This window comes from Hyperolius riggenbachi, chromosome 8, assembly GCF_040937935.1.
Source record: "Hyperolius riggenbachi isolate aHypRig1 chromosome 8, aHypRig1.pri, whole genome shotgun sequence".
Lineage (NCBI taxonomy): Eukaryota > Metazoa > Chordata > Amphibia > Anura > Hyperoliidae > Hyperolius > Hyperolius riggenbachi.
Window position 1 is genome coordinate 287,746,534 of NC_090653.1, and position 20,858 is coordinate 287,767,391.

General features: G+C 51.5%; 1 protein-coding gene across 3 annotated transcripts in view; it reads right to left on the reverse strand.

Annotated features, from left to right (window-relative positions):
- The window catches only part of SEC16A (SEC16 homolog A, endoplasmic reticulum export factor), a 149,766-nt gene that overhangs the window by 70,386 nt on the left and 58,522 nt on the right, over window positions 1-20,858 (reverse strand). For all 3 annotated transcript variants that reach the window (XM_068249127.1, XM_068249125.1, XM_068249124.1), the window contains exons 10-17: window positions 20,309-20,447; window positions 18,120-18,359; window positions 17,832-17,929; window positions 14,128-14,209; window positions 13,899-14,016; window positions 8,529-8,640; window positions 8,023-8,128; window positions 7,806-7,946 (exon numbers count right to left, since the gene is read on the reverse strand). In XM_068249127.1, the coding sequence (XP_068105228.1) occupies window positions 7,806-7,946; window positions 8,023-8,128; window positions 8,529-8,640; window positions 13,899-14,016; window positions 14,128-14,209; window positions 17,832-17,929; window positions 18,120-18,359; window positions 20,309-20,447 (1,036 nt within the window). The remainder of the gene's footprint in view (window positions 1-7,805; window positions 7,947-8,022; window positions 8,129-8,528; window positions 8,641-13,898; window positions 14,017-14,127; window positions 14,210-17,831; window positions 17,930-18,119; window positions 18,360-20,308; window positions 20,448-20,858) is intronic.

Sequence of the window (20,858 nt, forward strand, 5' to 3'; positions counted from 1 at the left end):
TTGGTAGAGATGTACAGAGGCGCCAAAAGGATAAAATATGCTAAAAACGTTTAAAACGTTCGGGAGGCGGTGGTGGACCGGCCCACCCAAAACAGACACGATGCTGTCAATTGAGGTAGTCACAATTTATTCACATACTCCTAAAAACTGGCAACGCGTTTCGCGGGCACAGCTCGCTTCTTCAGGCAATAAAAGAACGGGAGTATCACACTGAAAATAACAGAGATAAAAAGCGAAATCAGATAGCTGTGTGTGGCGTTATTGTATTACATATGTGTTCTATTGGGATAGTGACAAACCGTGAAGGTACTTTTTAGAGGCTAATTTGCATGTGAAGATGTAATGTATATGATAACAATTCATAAAAAATGTATATAAAATTAATGAAAAATTAATAAATAAAAAAAAAAAAACTTGCATACTAAATTTTGTGTAATAAAGAATAGAATTGACAAAAAGATTTTTTTTGAATAATATATATATATACGCACGCACGCACGCACGCGCACACGCACGCGCACGCGCACACACACACACACACACACACACACACACACACACACACACGTATGTATACATATACACCTATATACATATACAAAAACATGCATCCAGGCAAAACGGTGAGGGGAGATGGGGGCAGGAGATGGTAACATAGGGACAATGAGAATAAAAGAGAAGGAGCATAATATATGTACAAGGAATAATATATGTATCCCTCTCACTTCAAGCGTAACTGAAATAAACTTCACTTTCACTTTGCGCAGTTCGAGTGCGCTGTGCCTGCGTGTCCCTGGCAACGCACGCCCTCGTTCACACTTTGGTGGCCGGAAGCCTACTGCACAGGAGTCGTCGAGATTTTCTCGTACTGTGTCTGCGCAGGACTCTCCTGGCTACGGGATTGCGTACAAAGATATGCGCGGCCAGGGTCAGTGGAGTTCGACTTAGGAGTCGGCTTTTTAACTGCGTGAAAAAAGGTGAGTTGCGGAGGATGGCGTGGGGGGTTGGATGAAGCCCCAGGTAAGTGAAAGTCTTTTTTTTTAGTTTATTTCAGTTCTGCTTTCAGGATTCCTTAAAGGGAAGGTTCAGGGAGGGTGGGTTAAAAATAAAAATCAAATTCCACTTACCTGGGGCTTCCTCCAGCCTGTGGCAGGCAGGAGGTGCCCTCGCCGCCGCTCCGCAGGCTCCCTGTGGTGCGCCCGACCTGGCCAGGCCGGCTGCCAGGTCGGGCTCTTCTGCGCTCCAAGGCCCGGAACTTCTGCGTCCCACGCCGGCGCTCTGACGTCATCGGACGTCCTCCGTGCTCTACTGCGCATGCGCAGTAGTTCTGCGCATGCGCAGTAGAGCACGGAGGACGTCCGATGACGTCAGAGCGCCGGCGTGGGACGCAGAAGTTCCGGGCCTTGGAGCGCAGAAGAGCCCGACCTGGCAGCCGGCCTGGCCAGGTCGGGCGCACCACCGGGAGCCTGCGGAGCGGCGGCGAGGGCACCTCCTGCCTGCCACGGGCTGGAGGAAGCCCCAGGTAAGTGGAATTTGATTTTTATTTTTAACCCACCCTCCCTGAACCTTCCCTTTAAGGCCTGGTCCACACTGAGCGGTTTTTAAAGCATTTCGCAAACCGCATCCGTCTGTGAAAACGCTGGGCGAATGTATCTCAATGGGATGGTGCACACCAGCGGTTTGAGGATTTTAGCAAACCGCAAACGTGCCTTCTGCAGCACTTTTGCTGTTTGCAGAAGCGTTTCTGCCTCAATGTAAAGTATAGGAAAGTGGAAAACAGTTCTTAACCACTTCAGCCGACAGGGTTGAGATATTTTTTACATCTGCGCAACTTTCACCTCCCATTCATTTGCCAATAACTTTATCACTACTCATCACAATGAATTGATCTATATCTTGTTTTTTTCCGCCACCAATTAGGCTTTCTGTGGGTGATACATTTTGCCGAGAATTAATTTATTCTAAATCCATTTTAACAGGAATATTAAGAAAGAAATGGAAAAAAAATCATTATTGCTCAGCTTTTGGCCATTATAGTTTGAAATTAATACATGCTACCATAATTAAAACCCATGTACTTTATTCACCTATTTCTCCCGCTTATTACACCATTTAAATTATGTCCCTATCACAATGTATGGCGCCAATATTTTATTTGGAAATAAAGGTGCATTTTTTTCAATTTGCATCCATCACAATTTAGAAGCCCATAATTTAATAAATCATATTGATATACTCCTTTGACATAATTATTTAAAAGTTCAGACCCTTGGTAACTATTTATGTTTTTTTTGTTTTGGTTTGTTTTTTTTTAATTATTGTAATGTTTTTATTTTATTTTTTATTAAAACTTTTATGTGGGTATTTTTTGGTGTGGGAGGTAAACAGGGGATTTTAAATGTTTAAAAATGTATTTATTTAATAAAATGTGGTTTGGGGTGTAGATTTACTATTTGGCCACAAGATGGTCACAGTCAAAAAGTACTGGGAGCGATCGATCTCGCTCCCAGGAAAAAGAAAGAAGACCAGGCACTTTTTTAGCTCAGAAAAGTCGCAGTGTCTGAAGAGACGATGTCGGCTTTTCTCCGGGGGGGGGGGGGGGGGCGGTCCGATCAATGAAAGGGATCTATAATCCCTTTCATTGATCGCTGGGCTAATGGCCGGCAGCGGGAGCACGCATGGGAGGGGGCCCGCGGGGGCGCGCACGACATGCGGGAGTGCGCGCAGCCTAACTGGATGAACATTTTTGTCCAGTTAGGCTCAAGTGGTTAAAAACGCTTTATCAGAGTGGTTTTCCAGGCGTTTTTGTTACAAAAGCTGTTCAGTAACAGCTTTACTGTAACAATATTTGTAATCTGCTACACAAACCAGCTCCAAAAAACGTCTCTAAACATGCCTAGAATCGCTCTGAAATCTGCTTCAAAAACCTCCAGCGTTCTGCAGATCTGCTAGAGGTTTTTGGTGTGCACTGGGCCTAAAGCCCCATCTACACAATACAATTCTTTGTGCGATTCGATTACGATTCTATTTACGATCCGATTAAATCCGACATGTCCGATCGGGATTCGATTCAATTTGCCATTGTTTTGCAATTGCAAATCGAATTGAATCTAATCCCGATCGGACATATCGGATTTAATCGGATCGTAAATAGAATCGTAATCGAATTGCACAAAGAATCGTATCGTGTATATTGGGCTTTAGATTCTAAGCCTCTGGCAGGGCCCTCCTCCCTGTGTTTCCAGCTTGATTATGCAATCTTACTGTCAATCACCCCTCCAGTGGAGAACAGTATTTTGACCGAAGACACTGAACTACTGTTATCAAATCATTTGCATGATCTTGTTTTGATGTCAGCTGCTTGTATGTCCTACTTTGTATGTTAACCCATTTATCTATTGTGCAGCTCTGCGTAATTTGTTGGCGCTTTATAAATACACGAAATAATAATAAAAATAATAATACTAATACCAACATTTGTATAGCGCTTTTCTCCTGTCTGACTAAAAGCGCTCAAGAGGTCACTCTGCAGTGTTAGGGAGTCTTGCCTAAGGACTCCGTACTGAATAGGTACTGAACCTTGTCAGGACTCAAACCCTGGTCTCCCATGTTAAACGCAGAGCCCTTAACATGTACACTATCCAGCCACTACACTACCTTTAAAGCAAAGCACCTGTGAGGTTTCGACGGCCACAGATATTAGTGCGAACCTGATCCTCTTATTTTTTTTTCCCTGAAGAAAGGCGAGCTGGACGGTGCTAGCGCGTCTGTGTGAGCCGTCGGCCAGCCTTTTTTCCGGGGGTCTCAGCACTGGAACAGTGTTTCAGACGAGGGCAGGGGAAATCTCTTTTAGGATCCAGAGGCTTCCTTCTCCCAAGGAAAGTACCCCTAGCAGCACTTTTTTGTCGGAACAGGTTCCCTTTAACACGTGACTGCATGGAGAGGGGTCTGCACTGTACTCCACCCTAGGGGTGAGCGAGCACAGATTCGCAAGAAGTGAAACCGTACCTGCTTGTGTAGGAGGAGGGAGTCGCTGTGAAACAGGAAGTGCAGAAAGGATGAAGCACAGTGTGCAGCGCCAGGGCAAGAGGGCGTCGGCTCTGCGGTGGCCATCTCCTTGGCCATCAGCAGATGCAGTTTCGCTTCTCGCAGATCTTCGCTCCAATCCGTACTCCACCGCCCCCCCGCTGAAGACTTTCCTCTGATGTATGGAGAGTAGAGACCTGAGCTTCTGTGATATTTCCATAACACTACTCTGAGACAATAACCTGCATTCATGTTGTGCACAATAATTTAGCACAGTAATGGCTAACCTTGGCACTCCAGGGGGTTGATTCACTAAACCGTGCTAACTCAAATATCACACCTTATCAAAGATATCACACCTTATCAAAGATATCACACCTAGGGTTTGATTCTCTGAAGCATGATAACTGCTATCACAGCAGTTATCACGCGATCTGCTGCGCGCAGTGCTTCTCACGCGAACAGCATTAGTTCACGTGATAAGTTAAGGTTTCACGTGAAAAGCGCACGTGATCGCGCGATAACCTTCACTTATCACTAAGTGAACTAACGCTGTTCGCATGAGAAGCACTGCGTGCAGCAGATCGCGTGATAACTGCTGTGATAGCAGTTATCATGCTTGAGAATCAAGCCCCTTATCAAAGTTAACATGCCTTATCAGAGTAGCATAACGAGCGCTATGAACCCGCAGGGGCTCAGGGCAGGACGAGTGCCATTGCCAATTAGCAGGCATAGGTTCATAGCGCTCGCTATGCTACTCTGATAAGGCGTGCTATCTTTGATAAGGCGTGCCATCTTTGTTAAGGCGTGCCATCTTTGTTAAGGCGTGCCATCTTTGAAAAGGCGTGCCATCTTTGAAAAGGCGTGCCATCTTTGAAAAGGCGTGCCATCTTTGAAAAGGCGTGCCATCTTTGAAAAGGCGTGCCATCTTTGAAAAGGCGTGCCATCTTTGAAAAGGCGTGCCATCTTTGAAAAGGCGTGCCATCTTTGAAAAGGCGTGCCATCTTTGAAAAGGCGTGCCACCTTTGAAAAGGCGTGCCACCTTTGAAAAGGCGTGCCACCTTTGAAAAGGCGTGCCATCTTTGAAAAGGCGTGCCATCTTTGAAAAGGCGTGCCATCTTTGAAAAGGCGTGCCATCTTTGAAAAGGCGTGCCATCTTTGAAAAGGCGTGCTATCTTTGAAAAGGCGTGCTATCTTTGAAAAGGCGTGCTATCTTTGAAAAGGCGTGCTATCTTTGAAAAGGCGTGCTATCTTTGAAAAGGCGTGCTATCTTTTCATAAGGCGTGATATCATTTCATAAGGCGTGATATCTTTTTATAAGGCGTAATATCTTTGATAAGGCGTGCTATCTTTGATAAGGCGTGCCATCTTTGATAAGGCGTGCTATCTTTGCATAAGGTGTGCTATCTTTGCATAAGGTGTGCTATCTGATAAGGTGTGATATCTTTGATAAGGTGTGATATCTTTGTTAAGGTGTGATATCTTTGTTAAGGTGTGATATCTTTGTTAAGGTGTGATATCTTTGATAAGGTGTGATATCTTTGTTAAGGTGTGATATCTTTGTTAAGGTGTGATATCTTTGTTAAGGTGTGATATCTTTGTTAAGGTGTGATATCTTTGATAAGGTGTGATATCTTTGTTAAGGTGTGATATCTTTGTTAAGGTGTGATATCTTTGATAAGGTGTGATATCTTTGATAAGGTGTGGTATCTTTTGATAAGGTGTGGTATCTTTTGATAAGGTGTTATATTTGAGTTATCACGGTTTAGTGAATCAAGCCCTGTCGGGCAGGATAACTATTTGTGCCACAAGGGATCGTGACACAAGTTACTGTATTTGTTTAGATGTGTGGATTGGAAATCCGTGCTATAAGTCAGCGGAGTTGAAAGGAGGCTGCTGGTAACGCACACGGTGGAGGTAGATAAGCCAGGTGAGCTGTGCTGAGGGGGAGGGGCAGTGCTGACTGGGGGCGGGTACACGGTGGAGGTAGATAAGCCAGGTGAGCTCTGCTGAGGGGGAGGGGCAGTGCTGACTGGGGGCAAGGACACGGTGGAGGTAGATAAGCCAGGTGAGCTGTGCTGAGGGGGAGGGGAAGTGCTGATCGGGTAGGGCACACGGTGGAGGTAGATAAGCCAGGTGAGCTGTGCTGAGGGGGAGGGGCAGTGCTGACTGGGGGCGGGCACATGGTGGAGGTAGATAAGCCAGGTGCGCTGTGCTGAGGGGGAGGGGCAGTGCTGACCTGGGGGCGGGCACACGGTGGAGGTAGATTAGCCAGGTGAGCTGTGCTGAAGGGGAGGGGCAGTGCTGATTGGGGGCGGGCACATGGTGGAGGTAGATAAGCCAGGTGAGCTGTGCTGAGAGGAGGGGCAGTGCTGACTGGGGGCGGGCACATGGTGGAGGTAGATAAGCCAGGTGAGCTGTGCTGAGGGGGAGGGGCAGTGCTGACTGGGGGGCGGGCACATGGTGGAGGTAAATAAGCCAGGTGAGCTGTGCTGAGGGGGAGGGGCAGTGCTGACAGGGGGCGGGCACATGGTGGAAGTAGATAAGCCAGGTGAGCTGTGCTGAGGGGGAGGGGCAGTGCTGACCTGGGGGCGGGCACATGGTGGAGGTAGATAAGCCAGGTGAGCTGTGCTGAGAGGAGGGGCAGTGCTGACTGGGGGCGGGCACACAGTGGAGGTAGATAAGCCAGGTGAGCTATGCTGAGGGGGAGGGGCAGTGCTGATTGGGGGCAGGCACACAGTGGAGGTAGATAAGCCAGGTGAGCTGTGCTGAGAGGAGGGGCAGTGCTGATTGGGGGCGGGTACACGGTAGAGGTAGATAAGCCAGGTGAGCTGTGCTGAGGAGGAGGGGCAGTGCTGATTGGGGGCGGGCACACGGTGGAGGTAGATAAGCCAGGTGAGCTGTGCTGAGGGGGAGGGGCAGTGCTGACCTGGGGCGGGCACACGGTAGAGGTAGATAAGCCAGGTGAGCTGTGCTGAGAGGAGGGGCAGTGCTGACTGGGGGCGGGCACACAGTGGAGGTAGATAAGCCAGGTGAGCTGTGCTGAGGGGGAGGGGCAGTGCTGATTGGGGGCGGGTACACAGTGGAGGTAGATAAGCCAGGTGAGCTGTGCTGAGAGGAGGGGCAGTGCTGATTGGGGGCGGGCACACGGTAGAGGTAGATAAGCAAGGTGAGCTGTGCTGAGAGGAGGGGCAGTGCTGACTGGGGGCGGGTACACGGTGGAGGTAGATAAGCAAGGTGAGCTGTGCTGAGGGAGAGGGGCAGTGCTGATTGGGGGCGGGCACACGGTGGAGGTAGGTAAGCCAGGTCAGCTGTGCTGAGAGGAGGGGCAGTGCTGATTGGGGGCGGGTACACGGTGGAGGTAGATAAGCAAGGTGAGCTGTGCTGAGGGGGAGGGGCAGTGCTGATTGGGGGCGGGCACACGGTAGAGGTAGATAAGCAAGGTGAGCTGTGCTGAGAGGAGGGGCAGTGCTGATTGGGGGCGGGCACACGGTAGAGGTAGATAAGCAAGGTGAGCTGTGCTGAGGGGGAGGGGCAGTGCTGATTGGCGGCTGGCAGCACAGGTGAGTGAGAACACAGATATGTACAGAAGGATCCGCAAACCAAACAGTGGTTGAAAAAACGCTGGTTTTCACACATATACACAGGTGAGTGAGAACACAGAAGTAGACAGGAGTAGATCACTGTGTTGTGGGGCAGATGGAGGCGGAGCAGACTGCAGCATCACTGCCACCACAGCTGGCGGCCAGACACACACATGCCTATCACAGGACAATCACCTCCAGCAGCTTGCCGACCAGGACGGGCGAGTAGTAAGACGGGTGCTTCAGTACAGTCTTGGCGATGACTTCGCAGTAGTGGAAGGCCTGGGCAGACAGTCCGTGTTCAGCCATTCGGCACGCATAGATGAACTTGTACACCTGCAGGAGGAGATAGGGAGAGGATGTGGCTCTGATGTGATCGGACATTTCTTACTGGTGTAAGAGAGAAGCCCACCTGTATATTGGGGAGGGAGATGGTCTGGGTACCCAGTGACTGCGCATATTCGTACGCCTCCGTCCTCTGAATCGCCTCATTCGTGGCAAACTTCACAAAAGGCAAACTGACAAAAGAAAACATTGTGGTCAAATAAAGACAGAGGAAGAGGTCGTGCACATTACCCAAGAAATGAGCAGGGGGGACACAGAGCAGGGGGACACAGAGCAGGGGGACACAGAGCAGGGGGACACAGAGCAGGGGGACACAGAGCAGGGGGACACAGAGCAGGGGGACACAGAGCAGAGGGGACACAGAGCAGAGGGGACACTGAGAAGGGGACAGAGTTGCCCTACATTTCCCAGGAGACACAAAGCCACACCACAATAATGGGTAATGACCCAGGAGACCAGCAGGGGGCAGAGGGCATACAGAGCAGGGGAGCAGCAAGAGACCAGCAGGGGGCAGAGGGCATACAGTGCAGCAGGAGACACAGTCGTCCCACGTTACCCAGGAGACGTTCTCACCTGTGGTTGGAGCCAATTAGGACGAGCTTTGTGGTTTTCTTTGTGTAAACTCCGAAACCAACTTGAGCCATGACATAGCAGAAGTGAGCAGCATCTAGGAGCCCCCTGGAGGCTGACAAGAGAACAACATGGTAAGCACAGATACAGACAGAGGAGGCTTTACTGGAGGAAACAATCACTCGGGACCATTTCACTCGTCAGGACTGATGGTTCATGTATGCTCAACATGGCCTCCTGCCTATGGAGAGGGGAGGAGCCAGAGGCAGGAGGCTGCATATGTACTGTCCTATGGAGAGGGGGAGAGCCAGAGGCAGGCGGCTGCATATGTACTGTCCTATGGAGAGGGGGAGAGCCAGAGGCAGGCGGCTGCATATGTACTGTCCTATGGAGAGGGGGAGAGCCAGAGGCAGGAGGGCTGCATTTGTACTGTCCTATGGAGAGGGGAGGAGCCAGAGGCAGGCGGCTGCATATGTACTGTCCTATGGAGAGGGGAGGAGCCAGAGGCAGGAGGCTGCATATGTACTGTCCTATGGAGAGGGGAGGAGCCAGAGGCAGGAGGGCTGCATTTGTACTGTCCTATGGAGAGGGGAGGAGCCAGAGGCAGGAGGCTGCATATGTACTGTCCTATGGAGAGGGGAGGAGAGGCAGGAGGCTGCATGTACTGTGCTATGGAGAGGGGGAGAAGCCAGAGGCAGGAGGCTGCATATGTACTGTCCTATGGAGGGGAGGAGCCAGAGGCAGGAGGCTGCATATGTACTGTCCTATGGAGAGGGGAGGAGAGGCAGGAGGCTGCATGTACTGTGCTATGGAGAGGGGGAGAGCCAGAGGCAGGAGGGCTGCATTTGTACTGTCCTATGGAGAGGGGAGGAGCCAGAGGCAGGAGGCTGCATTTGTACTGTCCTATGGAGAGGGGAGGAGAGGCAGGAGGCTGCATATGTACTGTCCTATGGAGGGGAGGAGCCAGAGGCAGGAGGCTGCATATGTACTGTCCTATGGAGAGGGGGAGAGCCAGAGGCAGGCGGCTGCATATGTACTGTCCTATGGAGAGGGGGAGAGCCAGAGGCAGGAGGGCTGCATTTGTACTGTCCTATGGAGAGGGGAGGAGCCAGAGGCAGGCGGCTGCATTTGTACTGTCCTATGGAGAGGGGGAGAGCCAGAGGCAGGAGGCTGCATATGTACTGTCCTATGGAGAGGGGGAGAGCCAGAGGCAGGCGGCTGCATATGTACTGTCCTATGGAGAGGGGGAGAGCCAGAGGCAGGAGGCTGCATATGTACTGTCCTATGGAGAGGGGGAGAGCCAGAGGCAGGAGGCTGCATATGTACTGTCCTATGGAGAGGGGAGGAGCCAGAGGCAGGCGGCTGCATATGTACTGTCCTATGGAGAGGGGAGGAGCCAGAGGCAGGAGGCTGCATATGTACTGTCCTATGGAGAGGGGGAGAGCCAGAGGCAGGAGGCTGCATATGTACTGTCCTATGGAGAGGGGGAGAGCCAGAGGCAGGAGGCTGCATATGTACTGTCCTATGGAGAGGGGGAGAGCCAGAGGCAGGCGGCTGCATATGTACTGTCCTATGGAGAGGGGGAGAGCCAGAGGCAGGAGGCTGCATATGTACTGTCCTATGGAGAGGGGGAGAGCCAGAGGCAGGAGGCTGCATATGTACTGTCCTATGGAGAGGGGGAGAGCCAGAGGCAGGCGGCTGCATATGTACTGTCCTATGGAGAGGGGGAGAGCCAGAGGCAGGAGGGCTGCATTTGTACTGTCCTATGGAGAGGGGAGGAGCCAGAGGCAGGAGGCTGCATTTGTACTGTCCTATGGAGAGGGGGAGAGCCAGAGGCAGGCGGCTGCATATGTACTGTCCTATGGAGAGGGGGAGAGCCAGAGGCAGGAGGCTGCATATGTACTGTCCTATGGAGAGGGGGAGAGCCAGAGGCAGGCGGCTGCATATGTACTGTCCTATGGAGAGGGGGAGAGCCAGAGGCAGGAGGGCTGCATTTGTACTGTCCTATGGAGAGGGGGAGAGCCAGAGGCAGGAGGCTGCATATGTACTGTCCTATGGAGAGGGGAGGAGCCAGAGGCAGGAGGCTGCATATGTACTGTCCTATGGAGAGGGGGAGAGCCAGAGGCAGGAGGCTGCATATGTACTGTCCTATGGAGAGGGGGAGAGCCAGAGGCAGGAGGCTGCATATGTACTGTCCTATGGAGAGGGGAGGAGCCAGAGGCAGGAGGCTGCATATGTACTGTCCTATGGAGAGGGGGAGAGCCAGAGGCAGGCGGCTGCATATGTACTGTCCTATGGAGAGGGGAGGAGCCAGAGGCAGGAGGCTGCATATGTACTGTCCTATGGAGAGGGGAGGAGCCAGAGGCAGGCGGCTGCATATGTACTGTCCTATGGAGAGGGGAGGAGCCAGAGGCAGGAGGCTGCATATGTACTGTCCTATGGAGAGGGGAGGAGCCAGAGGCAGGAGGGCTGCATTTGTACTGTCCTATGGAGAGGGGAGGAGCCAGAGGCAGGAGGCTGCATATGTACTGTCCTATGGAGAGGGGGAGAGCCAGAGGCAGGAGGCTGCATATGTACTGTCCTATGGAGAGGGGGAGAGCCAGAGGCAGGCGGCTGCATATGTACTGTCCTATGGAGAGGGGGAGAGCCAGAGGCAGGAGGCTGCATATGTACTGTCCTATGGAGAGGGGGAGAGCCAGAGGCAGGAGGCTGCATATGTACTGTCCTATGGAGAGGGGAGGAGCCAGAGGCAGGCGGCTGCATATGTACTGTCCTATGGAGAGGGGGAGAGCCAGAGGCAGGAGGCTGCATATGTACTGTCCTATGGAGAGGGGGAGAGCCAGAGGCAGGCGGCTGCATGTACTGTCCTATGGAGAGGGGGAGAGCCAGAGGCAGGAGGGCTGCATTTGTACTGTCCTATGGAGAGGGGAGGAGCCAGAGGCAGGAGGCTGCATTTGTACTGTCCTATGGAGAGGGGAGGAGAGGCAGGAGGCTGCATGTACTGTGCTATGGAGAGGGGGAGAAGCCAGAGGCAGGAGGCTGCATATGTACTGTCCTATGGAGGGGAGGAGCCAGAGGCAGGAGGCTGCATATGTACTGTCCTATGGAGAGGGGGAGAGCCAGAGGCAGGCGGCTGCATATGTACTGTCCTATGGAGAGGGGGAGAGCCAGAGGCAGGAGGGCTGCATTTGTACTGTCCTATGGAGAGGGGAGGAGCCAGAGGCAGGAGGCTGCATTTGTACTGTCCTATGGAGAGGGGAGGAGAGGCAGGAGGCTGCATGTACTGTGCTATGGAGAGGGGGAGAAGCCAGAGGCAGGAGGCTGCATATGTACTGTCCTATGGAGGGGAGGAGCCAGAGGCAGGAGGCTGCATATGTACTGTCCTATGGAGAGGGGGAGAGCCAGAGGCAGGCGGCTGCATATGTACTGTCCTATGGAGAGGGGGAGAGCCAGAGGCAGGAGGGCTGCATTTGTACTGTCCTATGGAGAGGGGAGGAGCCAGAGGCAGGAGGCTGCATTTGTACTGTCCTATGGAGAGGGGAGGAGAGGCAGGAGGCTGCATATGTACTGTCCTATGGAGAGGGGGAGAAGCCAGAGGCAGGAGGCTGCATATGTACTGTCCTATGGAGGGGAGGAGCCAGAGGCAGGAGGCTGCATATGTACTGTCCTATGGAGAGGGGGAGAGCCAGAGGCAGGAGGGCTGCATTTGTACTGTCCTATGGAGAGGGGAGGAGCCAGAGGCAGGCGGCTGCATATGTACTGTCCTATGGAGAGGGGGAGAGCCAGAGGCAGGAGGGCTGCATTTGTACTGTCCTATGGAGAGGGGAGGAGCCAGAGGCAGGAGGCTGCATTTGTACTGTCCTATGGAGAGGGGAGGAGAGGCAGGAGGCTGCATGTACTGTGCTATGGAGAGGGGGAGGAGCCAGAGGCAGGAGGCTGCATATGTACTGTCCTATGGAGGGGAGGAGCCAGAGGCAGGAGGCTGCATATGTACTGTCCTATGGAGAGGGGAGGAGCCAGAGGCAGGCGGCTGCATGTACTGTCCTACAGAGAGGGGGGAGGGGTACAGCTTTAAAGCGGACCTGAACTCAGAGCTTCCTCTCTGCTCTAAAAGACAATCAACAGCATAATAACCTTTACAGAAAAGCATTTCTTTGTTACAACTGATACAAATCCTGCAATAAATCTGCAGTGTGTCTACTTCCTGCTTTCACGCAAGCAGATATATTGTCAACATCCTGTGCTTTCAAATTACCTTATCTACCATGGCAGTCAGGTGACACAGGGGAGAGATCAGTTTACAACTTGTGATTAGTCGCAAATAAGGGGGAATTAGACAGGCTTAAAGAGACACTGAAGCGAGACTAAATCTCGCTTCAGGTCTTATATATAGCAGGGGCACGTGCTATCCCGCGGCTTAAAGGGGGTCCCTTCACCCCCAACCCACCCCTCGCAAAAGTTGGTCGTAAAATGGTCGCTGGTGATCTTCTTCCTGGAGGCAGGGCTAACGGCTGCAGCCCTGCCTCCCAGCGCGTCTATCAGACGCGCATCGCCGCCTCTCCCCCGCCCCTCTCAGTGAAGGAAGACAGAGGGGCGGGGGAGAGGCGGAGATACGCGTCTGATAGACGCGCATGGGGCAGGGCTGCGGCGGTTAGCCCTGCCCCAACCAGGAAGCGCTCCCCCGCATTACGGAGGGGGTTTGGGGGGACAGGGACCCCCGTTAAGCCGCGCTATAGCGGCGTTTTAGCAGGGGCACGCATGCCCCTGCTAGCTATGAGGTCTGAAGCGAGATCTATTCTCGCTTCAGACTCTCTTTAACTCTAAATACATACAGGGTGCATTTCTCTGTCTTCCTTCTGGCCTGTGAGTTCAGGTCCACAGATACTCTGTATGAAAATAATATGCCCCTGGGGGGTACTCACCTCAGTAGGGGGAAGCCTCAGGGTCCCTATCAAGGCTTCCCCCGTCCTCCTGTGTCCCACGGCGGTCTCGTTGCAGCCCCCGGAACGCACAGCCGACAATTTGCCAGGCTGCGCAATATTTACCTTTTCTGGCTCCAGCAGGGGGCGCTGTTACGGCTCTCTGCTCGGAAATAGCCGATCTCTGTCAGATCCGCTCTACTGCACAGTCTTTACTGCCTATTTCCGAGTCGAGACCCACTACTGCGCCTGCGCTGGAGCCAGGAAGGTAAATATTTACATCCCCGCCGTTCGGAGAGCTCTATCGCTGCCGCCGCAGGACACAGGAGGACGGGGGAAGCCTCGATAGGATCTGGAGGCTTTCCCCACCTGAGGTAAGTACCCCCAGGGGCATTTTTTTCTATACAGATCCTCTCTAACTTGAAAATAAATGGCCATGAAGTGCCGCACTCACCCAGCGTATCTCCCATGGTGGTCATGGTCCTGGCGGGCACGTCCACGTTATTGGTGATATTAGAGAGGACCATGGCGAGATGCGGCCTCCAATCACCCCACTTCTCATCACCACAACACTGCAACAAAGCAAGAACAGCTATTGTTAACAACCAGCAGCTGCAGATCCAGAATCCGCCGCACACAAAAACAAACAAAAATACATCCGTGTCTCCCCCCTCCAGACTCACCGTGGCCGCGGCAGGCATCCTCCCAGACAGCAGCTGATACACAGTCTGCAGGGGGTCATTAATCGGGAGGCTGTTGGCGAACCTGTAAGAACAACCAAACAACCTGATGAGCAAACTGATTGCACCATAACTCAGATCGCCATAACCTGCGTATGCAAAAAAAAAATAAAGAAAACCTAATTATTCCACGCTCAATAATAATATGTATTAAAGGGAACCAGAAGGGAGAGGGATATGGAGGCTGCCATATTTATTTCCTGTTAAACAATACCAGTTGCCTGGCAGCCCTGCTGATCTCTTTGGCTGCAGTAGTGTATGAATCACACCTGGAGAAAGCATGCAGCTAATCCAGTCAGAGCATCTGATCTGCTGCATGCTTGTTCAGGGTCTATGGCTAATAGTATTAGAGGCAGAAGGTTAGCAGGGCAGCCAGGCAATCTGTATTTGTTTAAAATGAGATGAATATGGCAGCCTACATATCACTTGAGATGTGCTTTAATGTATGACTGTAGTGTTCAGTGATCTGGTGTTCAGTGGCCCCCCTCCCTCCCCTATGCAGTTCCCTGGTGTCTAGTGGCCCTCCCTCCCCTATACAGTTCCCTGGTGTCTAGTGGTCCCCCTCCCTCCCCTATACAGTTCCCTGGTGTCTAGTGGTCCCCCTCCCTCCCCTATACAGTTCTCTGGTATCTAGTGGCCCCCTCCCTCCCCTATACAGTTCCCTGGTGTCTAGTGGTCCTCCTTCCTCCCCTATAAAGTTTCCTGGTGTCTAGTGGCCCCCCTCCCTCCCCTATACAGTTCCCTGGAGTCTAGTGGTCCCCTCCCTCCCCTATACAGTTCCCTGGTGTCTAGTGGTCCTCCTTCCTCCCCTATAAAGTTTCCTGGTGTCTAGTGGCCCCCCTCCCTCCCCTATACAGTTCCCAGGTGTCTAGTGGCCCATCCCTCCCCTATACAGTTCCCTGGTGTCTAGTGGCCCCCTCCTTCCTCCCCTATACAGTTACCTGGTGTCTAGTGGCCCCCTCTCTCCCCTATACAGTTTCCTGGTGTCTAGTGTCCCCTCCCTCCCCTATACAGTTCCCTGGTGTCTAGTGGTCCTCCTTCCTCCCCTATACAGTTACCTGGTGTCTAGTGGCCCTCCTCCCTCCCCTATACAGTTCCCTGGTGTCTAGTGGCCCCCCTCCCTCCCCTATACAGTTCCCTGGTGTCTAGTGGCCCTCTCTCCCCTATACAGTTCCCTGGTGTCTAGTGGCCCCAGTTTCCTCCCCTATACAGTTCCCTGGTGTCTAGTAGCCCGTTTCCTCCCCTATACAGCTCCCTGGTGTCTAGTGGCCCCAGTTTCCTCCCCTATACAGTTCCCTGGTGTCTAGTGGCCCCAGTTTCCTCCCCTATACAGCTCCCTGGTGTCTAGTGGTCCCAGTTTCCTCCCCTATACAGTTCCCTGGTGTCTAGTGGCCCCAGTTTCCTCCCCTATACAGCTCCCTGGTGTCTAGTGTCCCCAGTTTCCTCCCCTATACAGCTCCCTGGTGTCTAGTGTCCCCAGTTTCCTCCCCTATACAGCTCCCTGGTGTCTAGTGTCCCCAGTTTCCTCCCCTATACAGCTCCCTGGTGTCTAGTGTCCCCAGTTTCCTCCCCTATACAGCTCCCTGGTGTCTAGTGTCCCCAGTTTCCTCCCCTATACAGCTCCCTGGTGTCTAGTGTCCCCAGTTTCCTCCCCTATACAGCTCCCTGGTGTCTAGTGTCCCCAGTTTCCTCCCCTATACAGCTCCCTGGTGTCTAGTGTCCCCAGTTTCCTCCCCTATACAGCTCCCTGGTGTCTAGTGGCCCCAGTTTCCTCCCCTATACAGTTCCCTGCTGTCTAGTGTCCCCAGTTTCCTCCCCTATACAGTTCCCTGGTGTCTAGTGGCCCCAGTTTCCTCCCCTATACAGCTCCCTGGTGTCTAGTGGTCCCCTCCCTCCCCTATACAGTTCCCTGGTGTCTAGTGGCCCCAGTTTCCTCCCCTATACAGTTCCCTGGTGTCTAGTGGCCCATTTCCTCCCCTATACAGTTCCCTGGTGTCTAGTGGCCCCAGTTTCCTCCCCTATACAGTTCCCCGGTGTCTAGTGTCCCCAGTTTTCTCCCCTATACAGCTCCCTGGTGTCTAGTGTCCCCAGTTTCCTCCCCTATACAGCTCCCTGGTGTCTAGTGTCCCCAGTTTCCTCCCCTATACAGCTCCCTGGTGTCTAGTGGCCCCAGTTTCCTCCCCTATACAGTTCCCTGCTGTCTAGTGTCCCCAGTTTCCTCCCCTATACAGTTCCCTGGTGTCTAGTGGCCCCAGTTTCCTCCCCTATACAGCTCCCTGGTGTCTAGTGGTCCCCTCCCTCCCCTATACAGTTCCCTGGTGTCTAGTGGCCCCAGTTTCCTCCCCTATACAGTTCCCTGGTGTCTAGTGGCCCGTTTCCTCCCCTATACAGTTCCCTGGTGTCTAGTGGCCCCAGTTTCCTCCCCTATACAGTTCCCCGGTGTCTAGTGTCCCCAGTTTTCTCCCCTATACAGCTCCCTGGTGTCTAGTGTCCCCAGTTTCCTCCCCTATACAGCTCCCTGGTGTCTAGTGTCCCCAGTTTCCTCCCCTATACAGCTCCCTGGTGTCTAGTGTCCCCAGTTTCCTCCCCTATACAGCTCCCTGGTGTCTAGTGGCCCCAGTTTCCTCCCCTATACAGTTCCCTGCTGTCTAGTGTCCCCAGTTTCCTCCCCTATACAGTTCCCTGGTGTCTAGTGGCCCCAGTTTCCTCCCCTATACAGCTCCCTGGTGTCTAGTGGTCCCCTCCCTCCCCTACACAGTTCCCTGGTGTCTAGTGGCCCCAGTTTCCTCCCCTATACAGTTCCCTGGTGTCTAGTGGCCCGTTTCCTCCCCTATACAGTTCCCTGGTGTCTAGTGGCCCCAGTTTCCTCCCCTATACAGTTCCCTGGTGTCTAGTGTCCCCAGTTTCCTCCCCTATACAGTTCCCTGGTGTCTAGTGGCCTCCTCCCCCATATGCCTTCCCTGGTGATCTAGAGTGGACCAAATATAATACAAAGTGGGGAAACCACTTGCAGGCCAAATGTGATGGCTCTGCAGGCCAGCATGGTGAAAGGGCCAGAGTTTGACATGTATGGGCTAAGCTGGCATCCGTGTAATTAAGGCGCTGGAAAATTCAGGAGCAGGTAAAGCTGAAAAACGTCTCACCCTGCTCCTGCTAAAGTCCCGGCGACGTTAAATTACAATTCCCCCTCCAGGCAGCCATGGATAGTGGGGGTAAGACATCATTTGGCTGCCAGCTATTACTGGCGGCTGAATTACGCTTTTTTATCGTAATTTGGGCGCCGTCTTTTGACGGAGCCCAAATAACTGAGTGCCGCTATTGTCGTAATTCGCATTACTGCCTAAGGTGGCACCGTCTGCACCCAAATTTCAATTGCCATTTTTGCCCGATTCGGCTAGGCTGAGCTACATTAGATTACTTATTTGGTAAGGAGTTCTTGGGCAAGACTCCCTAACGCTGCTACTGCCTATAGAGCGCACCCTAGCGGCTGTAGCTTTGAGTCCGGCAGGAGAAAAAACGCGATATAAATGTTCTGTGTCTGTGAATGCTTCTATTTCAGGACGTAACTCTGGATTCATATTACACGGACTCCCTACAGGATCATTGTAAGCCTGACAAAGGTAAGAATGACGGAAATGAGGCGTGACCTGGTCATGACTCGGGCGTGCGTCCGGCTGTCCATCTTACTGGCGAGTAGCAGCGCGTGTCCCCACAGTCCGTACTTCATAGCGGATTCCAGAGCGTCCTGGGAAGGGGATAAGATGACAGACGATTAGCGGCACTGCTACGGACAGAGGATGAATCATTCATGGCTGTGCGGGGGATCGGGTGTCGCGGTGTGAAAACAGGAGCAGGTGCGTTACACGCAGGACACGGGCGCAGCGTAACCTGACCCCCCGCACAGCAGTGAAACCCCCGAGCGCATCACCGCGTACCTTCTTACGCCCGAAGAGAAGCAGCTCCCGGAACCGCTCCGTTTCCTTCTCCAGGACCACGCCGGCGTTGGGAAGAGTGTCTGTAAGGAAGGAGAGCTGGGCCGCCCCCGACTCCTCCTCCTGTCCCACCGGCTCGTTGGTGAAATCGATCAGATTGGCCTCGTTGGGCGATTTCCCCGGAAGCCACACGGTTTTGTGGTCTTGCAGCAGCAGCTCGGCTATGTCCGTCCCGACCACAGTCTACAGAACACAAACATAAAAGAACACGTAAGACAGAACTTCAATCAAATACTATTCTATGGTGAAATAAAACAGGAATGAGTTAAAGGATTACTGTAGGACGGGTAGGGGAAAAAAGTTGAACTTACCCGGGGCTTCTAATAGTCCCCCGCAGACCTCCTGTGCCCGCGCAGCCACTCACCGATGCCCTGGCCCCGCCTCCGGTTCATGTCCGAAATTTGCCACTTTAAAGTCTGAAAACCACTGCGCCTGTGCGACCGCGACCTCGCTCCTACTGTCACCAGGAGAGTACAGCGCAGGCCTAGTACAGTCTGTGCCTGCATAGTACGCTCCCGGTGACATCAGGATGTGGCTGCGCAGGCACAATGGTTTTCCAACTTTAAAGTCGCAATTTCCGTAAGTAAACCGGCGGCAGGGACTGGAACATCGGTGAGTGGCTTTGCGGGCACAGGGCGTCTGCGGGGGACCATTAGAAGACCCGGGTAAGTTCAACTCTTTTTTTCCCCCCTACAAAAGTGAACCCAAGATGAAAATAAACGAGTGATATAAAAAATTGGATATGTCGCCCGCCTCCTAAAAATAACTCTTTTTAGATATCTCAAAGATTTATTTGTTAAATTTCCTTGCTTCTAATTATTACTGCTGTAATGTGTATTTGTATTTTCTGCTAGTAGAGAGACATCAAAGCATTCCAAGAATTTACAGCACGAGTTCTGCTGACTGAGGTCAGAAGCATTAACTTCTTTTTTAAAAACATTACAGGTATACTTTAAAGGGAACCTGAAGCGAGTAAAATTATTTAAAATAAACACATGACGTAGCTGCAAATTACTATTACATACTAACCTCACTGTCAGTTCCTCTCAGAAGCTCACCATTTTCTTCTTACAGTGATCCCTTCCAGTTCTGACAATATTTTGTCAGAACTAAAATATACCAATTGCTGTCAGTTATAGATCAGCAGCTGTCAGTTACAACTGAATGTGCAAGGTAATGTCCATGTTTCCTTATGGCTCAAATGGGTGATATTACAGTGTATCAGTGTGCTGACCAGGAAGCTGTTGTGGCCATTTTTAAAATGGAGGACGGAGAATTCCAATGATCACAGTGGACAAATGAGAGGCAATAGAGGAGAAAGATTGAGGAGTAGACTACACGGGAGGTGAGTATGACCTGTGTATGGTTATTTTGACTTTTTATTTTCAGTTCAGGTTCTCTTTAAAGGAAACCTGCAGTGGGAGGGATATGGAGGCTGCCATAATTATTTAATTGTCAGTTGCTTGGCTGTGCTTCTGATCCTCTGCCTCTAATACTTTTAGCCATAGCCCCTGAACAAGCATGCAGCAGATCAGGTGCGTCTGACTTAAGTCAGACTGGATTAGCTGCATGCTTGTTTCAGGTGTGTGTTTCAGACACTACTGTAGCCAAAGATATAAGCAGGATAGCCAGGCAACTGGTATTGTTAAACAGGAAATAAAATATGGCAGCCTCCATTTCCCACACTTCAGGTGTTTAAGGATACGGAAAACATACAGTCAAGACTTAAACTGCAGTAGTAGAGAAGCAAAAAAAAAAAAAAATGAATAACCCAGCATGCCCTGCAACTTCCTTTTTGTGTACCAAATTTTGTGTGTACCAAATAAGAGTCAGGTAAACTTGGGAATGATCATTTATCAACAAGAAAAGTAAGAGTGATTTTAACTTTTGGATTGCCTGGTTAGCATCCTTATTACTTGTTTACCAGATAAAAAGAAAGAATTGATTTTTGATTTTACACTTTAAATGATGCCATAAGGTTCTATATAACAATCGTGGATGATGGAAGTTGTGGGGTAATGGACAGGATGGTGATCTGTTCCTAGGAAAAGGATCACATGGAATCTCATGACCATTCCACCAATACCCCCGACACTAGGAACTACACGCAGGATCCCAGGAGAGAGACTCACCCCGTTTTGCCTACACAGCAGAACGATGAAATCCCAGAGCAATCGTGCCGACTCCGAGTCCAGCAGCTTCTCGTTCTGCGAACACTCTTTGGCTTTGTTTTGTGCAAAATTAATGACGTCCACTTTGTGGGTTTCCTCCCTGCAGACAGCAAAGACCACGTGAGATTTTTCTCGAAACAAAAAGGACTACAAAACAAAAACATTTCATAAATAAAGCTAGCAGCATCTCATTATAGAACTGTGTTAAAATCAGCAAAACCAAGGAAGAGTATGCCCTATTTTGGGATAAGGAAGTAATCCAAAAAGGTCACCAACTACCTGTCAATGAGAAAAATGTGTACATTTCTTGGTTGTGCAAAAGGACTAGGAACACGGAAACCATGAATGTGCTACTCTGATATGACCCATGTGCAGGTTTATAGCACACCTGCAGTGAGATGGCTATGGAGGCTGCCATATTTATTTCCTTTTAAACAGACACTGAGGCGAAAAAAAATTATGGTATTATGATTTGTATGTGTAGTACAGCTAAGAAATAAAACATTAAGAT